Source organism: Toxorhynchites rutilus, chromosome 1, assembly GCF_029784135.1.
Source record: "Toxorhynchites rutilus septentrionalis strain SRP chromosome 1, ASM2978413v1, whole genome shotgun sequence".
Taxonomy (NCBI): Eukaryota; Metazoa; Arthropoda; class Insecta; order Diptera; family Culicidae; genus Toxorhynchites; species Toxorhynchites rutilus.
The window spans coordinates 135,294,074-135,300,980 of record NC_073744.1 but is presented as its reverse complement, the minus strand read 5'-3'; the positions used below and the strand labels follow the sequence as shown (position 1 = coordinate 135,300,980).

The 6,907-nt window shown below is 40.1% G+C and overlaps 1 protein-coding gene across 1 annotated transcript; it reads left to right on the top strand.

Moving 5' to 3' along the window:
• Nucleotides 1-347: 347 nt before the first annotated feature.
• LOC129761527 (outer dynein arm-docking complex subunit 3) lies at nt 348-3,572 on the top strand. The gene is made up of 4 exons (XM_055759252.1): nt 348-501; nt 563-1,471; nt 1,534-1,711; nt 1,789-3,572. Exons 1-4 carry the CDS (start codon nt 411-413, stop codon nt 2,429-2,431), a joined length of 1,821 nt encoding a protein of 606 aa, XP_055615227.1. The 5' UTR covers nt 348-410; the 3' UTR covers nt 2,432-3,572.
• The last annotated feature ends 3,335 nt before the right edge of the window (nt 3,573-6,907 follow it).

Below are 6,907 nucleotides of genomic sequence, written 5' to 3'. Positions count from 1 at the left end.
CGACTTTCAAATAAAGGAAAAGATGGTGGAGTACGATTTCGGATTTGAGTCACTGTATGTATGTTGAATTATTGTTATTCTTGCTCCGGAAGCAACTTACTCAACACTATCCTGGTGTGAATTTCAACAACTTATCGTTTCTCTCCGGCATACTCGACAATTTATGAATGGAACAAAAAATAAATCAATCATTATTATCAGCAAACGCGTGCGGTACGAACAGGTTTGCAAATGCTCATACTAGCTTCCGGTAGAGACATGGGGGAGGGGAGGCAAACACGTTCAATGCAGTTCTATCAACTGGTAACCAAACACTGTTAAATCGATATTGATGGTGAGATGGAGAATTATTCCACGTAATTCAGTTCCATAAGGCAATTGGTCTCGTAAAAATCTCACAAAAACCCAAAATGTCTACTCCAAAGCCGATTTTGAACGTCGAAAATCTCGCGCTGACCAACAAGAAGATTGGTGAGCTGAAGAAGAAAGTTATGCTGGCTGGTAAGAATGCATCTGAACAAACCGAATCCCGTGACAATTACAAAATTTGCTCCTTCCCCAGAGGGACAGAAGAAAGCTTACACCGAAGAGTGGGCGGACACCAAAAAGGCACAGAACGATAAAATCGCCGAGCTGAAAAAAGAGGTGCGTGATTTGACCAACAAGTTGTCCTATTTGCACAATCCGAACAGCGCGAAAGCCCAAAAGAACGTGCAGGAAATCAAGCGCCGAGTGCAGCTTCCGCCTGGCGCCAAAACGATCCAGGATGCGCTGAAAATTGTCGATTTGAAAATTATCGACGTGAATAAGCAGGCGGACGCGGTTGAGGCGAAGCACAAGAAGCGGGAAATATACTACAAAAAGCTGCTCGATCAGCTGCACATGCTGATGGGTTATAGAAATTCCAACGCGGACGGATCGAATCCTCCCGAGACGGTCGAGGAGGATGCGAATCGGAAATTGATAACCCATTTGGAGAATGAAATTCACCGGACATCGGTCCAGTGGATGGAGGCGGAGCATATCCGGAAGAAGTATCGTGGCATAAAGTTCTCGCTGATGAGAGATGCGGAGAAGTTTGAGAGATCTCTGCTGGAGCTGGAGCAAGCCATCACCGAACAACAGGCAGAGATTACCAAGCTTGAGGGGGTCCACAAGGAGGCGATGCAAATGAGGGATAATACGAAGGGAATTCTCCAGCGGCAGGAGCAAACAACGCACTATGCCAACAAGGCGAGGGAGAAGCAAGCGCTGGAATTCCGCCGACAGGTAGAGGAACGGAAGCTGGAATTGGAGCGCCTTGAGCGGAAGATCTTCTCCTCTGGAAAAACGCTAATCCACCAGGAGAGTATAATATCCGCCAGTGGGGATCATGTGGGTGGTAAAGGGGAAGGTGAAGACTCTAGTGTGCACGATAAAGACAGCGCCTCGGTTATGGAGCAGAAATTCAAGAAGCTTATGCAGGCCACAGGTAATAGGCTTTGGTCGTCAAAATATTAACGCATAATTGACGAAAAAATTACTGTTCCCCAGGGGTTAGCGCTGCCAGCGAAGTCGTCGATCGTTTCCTGGCACAACGGGAGGCGTCAGCTCGACTCACCTATCTTCGCTCGATAACCGAGAATGAGAAGAAACAATTGGAGTCACAACGGGAGCTTATGACCGCCCAACTGGATGCGTTCAAATTCGCCGACGTTAAGGACAGTGATGTGTAAGTGCTTTCCGGCGAAATAGAACCGAATGTTGATAGTTTCTATATTTTTTCGATTGTTTTTTTTTCCTTTGCAGCAATCAAGAGGAGCTCGAGAAAATACGTAACTCAATCGAGGAACTAAAAGCACGCTGTGAGGAGTGTAACAAAGCGATTGGATATACTAAAAACGTCTTCAATACGATCAAAGATACGCTGATTGAGTTGCTCTTGACGCTGAGGGAAATCGATGAGAACCTGGAGATTCAATTTTCCCGCCGAATGACGATGAAGCAAGCCGAGTTGTTGGATCTCTCATCAGGGAATATTTCCGTTGATGATCTGGGAAATATGTTGGAGGAAAAAATTAAACTTGGAATGATAGCCAGCGGTCAGTTGGCTAACGATGCCGACAGTGGGGTGTCCGAAGATGAGAGCGAAGTACCCCGACCGACAAGTGCTCTACAGATTCCGACATCCAGTCCCTCGGTGGGCACATCTTCGGTGCAGGAGGATCGGGAAAAACCTCCAGCATATCCGCCGGTTTACATGAATTTGATTGCCGGTCGAACGACCGCGCAGATTTCATCCGCTTCGCCAGGGCCGGGAACAATAGTGGTGCTTTCGGACGATGAAGCGGAAGTGCCGTCGAGAAGCTATCTCAAACGACAGGCCAATATGATTATCGAGGCGAAATCTCGAAGGAAGGGATTCCGGATGCCGCCACCGAAACGGCGCTAGAGAGGTGGTTTGATTATGATACGAAAATCTTTTTATTCTTTTCTTCCTCTTTTTAACACGTTGAGCCCTGTGTCGGTTCCGAGGGACTGTCATTAAACTTTTTGCTAGAAAAACGTTTATCACTGGGACTGACATGGTTTGTTTTCGGATGTTTTACGATATGTGGCTACTTTCTAGTTGAATTTCTGAGTTTTTTTTTGTATAATAAATATCTTTGGAAGCGGAGACCGACACTAATATTGTGCAAATACTCTTTATGCTGACTGAATGGAAATCGCTGCAAGAATAATCCGGGGCTCCGGCGTGTTAACGATCAGAAAAAAATGACACAGTTATTCTAATTTATTTTTTAAGCTAAACTGATATGAAAAGTGAGCCATATATTTCGTACTATATTGTGACTACTGAGTAAAACCTACTTCTATAATAATTCTATATTCAACATTATCGTCAGAAGAATAAACGCAAATAGATATGTATTCGCATCAGAATCTTAAATTTAAGCTTGATTCATTTAGAATCACAAAACTATTCGTGTCTCGGGATTGGTTAAAGGCACAAAAAATGTTTTTATACCATAATGTAAATATTTTTTTTCCAGAAAAAATTGTAAGAGGTTGTATCTAGGACACGACCGCATTTTCAACGTAGAACTACGCAATCATATTATGCAATCCACTTGTTTAACACTTCGAATATTATTTTAAAATGCATCGAAATTTTTGTAATAGATTATGTTCTACGTTACAGGTAAATTTGATGAACGTCCTTTTACGTTTGATATGATGCCTACGACTACCAAAATATATGAACGGAAGAATTGTCAAACGATCATTGTATTTTACATTTCCCCCTGAAATTATTGCACATCTCATGTTAACGTAGTTCTCGAACCGCGAAAGTTCATTCACCTCTAGTATCTGAAATAACTATTTTCCCAGACTTCTCAGTTTAAAAGTACATTTAAGGGAAACATATTCCGGTTTGCACAACGACAAGCGAGTACAAAAGTACTCAACAGCAAAAAATACCACCGACTTGCATGTATTTGCAAAGCGGATTTAATTTTGAAGTCCGTATCAGGGAAACACAGCTCGGTGGGAACAAAAATACCCTTGCATGTATATTTGCAAAGCGAATTTCCACAGGAACATCGATTTTGAAGTCTGTGTTGGGGAAAACGTAAATCGGGCCAACCAAAACATGGCAGTTAGGGCGTTTAGATAACGCTTGACATATTACAGTTATTCAATTGTTCATCTCATGAAAAATAACATTTTATTAATTGTGATAGACGCGTAGAAATATTTCCTATCAATTGGTGCAAACATCTCTCCGATCTATGAGGAAATGTTGAGTTATAAGCATTCGAAATACGGATAGGGTTGGCAAACACATATCGGGAGAACAAATGTATGGGAAAAATGAAATTCTTCCAGTTTTCATGAATTTAAACCTTTTAGAGATTAGCGAATTGTAATGTATAGCATATCAAACAAATCTCAGAGAATTTCCGATTCGATTGGTATGCAAATCATGAGAATTCGTTCACAGTGAAAGTAGTTATTAACGTAAACTTTATTTCATAAAAACGTGACCTATTTTCTGATTTGGCACCCTTCCTGAAAGACGTAGTTCTACGTCAAAAATATTGAAAAAAAAACTATTCCGTTACAGTTTGGATGAATTTTCGTACTTTTCTTCGGATACAAAGGCTGGGTTTCATGTGTGCAGCATCCCGAGTCACATTGGCACCCTTCTTCAATGTCCGCTTGGCAACATTTTTCGATCGGGCGGAATAAGGAAGATTGAGAACTTTTTCAATTGAATCGACCCCATTGTCACAGTACTACTGAAGCACCTCTCGACTGTAGTGGCAGCTCGCCAAGTATGGCCAATACCTCATCGATATTTTGTGAGTCTTAATAAACGGAAGGAGACGTTTCTGCAAGCAATCTTTCCTATAAAGTTTTGAGCTACACCTTGCAAAATCAAGAACTTCTTGGCAAATCATCAAGTCAAAGACATATCCACTGGCAGTAATCTTATAGGATATCAGGTCTGACAGCTCAGCATCAGCATGCATCCTTCGTACATCGTCAAAAACTTGTTGTACGACTTTCGAGCGTGTCTTCTAGCTGCCACTTTTTTTTTTTATTCTCCGAACGGTACTTCGGTTAGAGTTGTGTTTTTTGGGCGATATCGTAGTCCGAGAGTCCCGGGTTTGCCTTAATTGTTCTCAATACCTTCAACGTCAGCTTCCAATAGTAAGTTCCATTACGATTTTTCAAAACAAAACAGATCAATAGATAGATACAGGTTTTCCAAACATTTTGCTGTTAAAAGATTTCAGATACCTCCACTACGAACGCTGCTATAAAATAAACAATGATGGCGGATTCTAGCTGAATCAAACCTTATTACTGAATGACTGTCCTTATACTTTATCGTAAAGCTTTTGTGGGTCGCCTATCATTCCAGGATGTTCAACAGATATTCCTACGTGTATACCATAGGCACATCATCTCTGGAGCGAGTGAATTTTTTATTCGATAGATAGAGTAAATTTCATTCATTAGTTTCATCGTCTCGAAACTTCGTTTTAATGAACATATTTTAGTTGGTGACCTGAATAAATCACCACAGAAAACAATTGCTTCAGAAACAACCGCTCAGAAAAAGTGTAGTAGACTAGAAATAATGTGGCGCGGGAAAAACATCATGGGTATAAATACCTCACAGAAAAATGCGTAATTTTTATTATAAACTAGCTGACCCGGCAAACTTCGTCCCGCCCAAAATTTATTTTTCGTTATCACATTCACGTTTTCTTACATTGCGCACGTTCGTGGGTCCAGTCGCAGAACTATTCATTGATTGATTTTCTAATCTACCCTTTAAAATTACTTTTTACTATAAAATTCCTAGTACTTCTACCAAAACTCGTTATTATAATATCAGATTACTTTCAGACACAATTCCCGTTCAATTTTTTTCAACCACTTGCAAATAACATGTTTCTCCGTTACATGGAATAAATGTTTGATACAGAAAAAATGATAGTATAAACACAGCTCTAAATCGGACAATTCCTTTCTTGAGTTTTGCTCTTATCAACACATTCGGTGATTTTTTTTTTATGTATATAGATGGAAGATGAAATAGGAGTGCGTTTTGTCACATTAAAAAAAATCAATTGTCATGTTTGGTTGGAATATGTTTGGTTGAAATATGTGTATTATTTTTACGGGACCACCTCTCCATTTCAGAGGAGAGAGGAGTGGCATACCATCATAGAAACATTTCTCAACATTTTCACATGCAGAAATTTGTGTTTCATATGTATGGAAGCTCCCCCTTAGAGAGGGGGTGGAGTGTCTAACCACCGTAAAAACATTGATTTCACCCTAAAACCTCCACATGCCAAATTTGATTTCATATGCTTGATTAATTCTCGAGTAATGCAGAAATTTGTGTTTAATTTGTATGGCAGCCCATCCTAAGAGAAGGGGGAAGAATATCTAACCACCATAGAACCATTTATTGCACCCTGAAACCTCCACATGCCAAACTTAGTTTCATATGCTTGATTTATTCTCGAGTAATGGCATGTAATTATTCGAAATATTTTTGCCAATTTTTAGGGGAAAAACAATAAGGATATATTTTTAGGATACACACTTATACGATTCTACACTTCGTTTCATAACTATAGAATCACTCTTTTTTTTAGCCTTTAGAGATGCGAAAGATATCGGTCCAAATGATAAAATGGTATACAATGACTATTTTCGTTTGTAAAACAAACTTTGTAACCTTCCTTCAAAAAAAATAAAGTATCGGTGTTCCATAACTCCTCATTTAACATTATCACTCCTTTATAAAATAAACGAAGATAGGTTATGTTTCCCACTATTTACACTTCGTTTCAACCGAGCTGAAAAATTCAAAAACTTGAGTGGTTCTAACTTCTTGAAAGGTACTGTATGTGCACCGTTTTTTTCTCCACAAATCCACAGACCTTTTGTTTTCTTGTCAAAAAACTGTGCAAGATACTTTTTACGCCATTCCACGAGTCGAAATTCTTGCCCTTTTTTCCAACGGCATCTGAAGATGCAATATCTGGTGAGTACGTCCAAAATAGGTACTCCACCGAGTACCACATCCCAGTCAAACTCCAAGAATTTTATTCGGGCTGTCAAAGAAACATGGGATTTGGCATAATTCTGGTGGAACAGCTTATCCATCATATTGACTAATTATAAATCAATAATTTTAGTTTGGTTGTGTAGTTGCAGAATTCCGTAGTCAAGTCACTTTTTGTTGCCGGCGACTGCCGAAGCAGTTCTAGTCGAAGCGAAGCTACTGAGAGTAGAGTCGGTCCTCATTTTTCACCTTCGAAAATGTCGGGCCCTTTCTTTGGATACTCATTTCGTAGCTCCCCGGTCAGTTTCACGTAAAATCTATCCGTTTCGT

Bases quoted from the DNA above. Each gene is read 5' to 3' on its own strand.
- LOC129761527 (XM_055759252.1), top strand. From the start codon at position 411: ATGTCTACTCCAAAGCCGATTTTGAACGTCGAAAATCTCGCGCTGACC. The intron at 502-562 runs GTAAGAATGCAT...CTCCTTCCCCAG, and splicing joins GAAGAAAGTTATGCTGGCTG to AGGGACAGAAGAAAGCTTAC. The intron at 1,472-1,533 runs GTAATAGGCTTT...ACTGTTCCCCAG, and splicing joins GAAGCTTATGCAGGCCACAG to GGGTTAGCGCTGCCAGCGAA.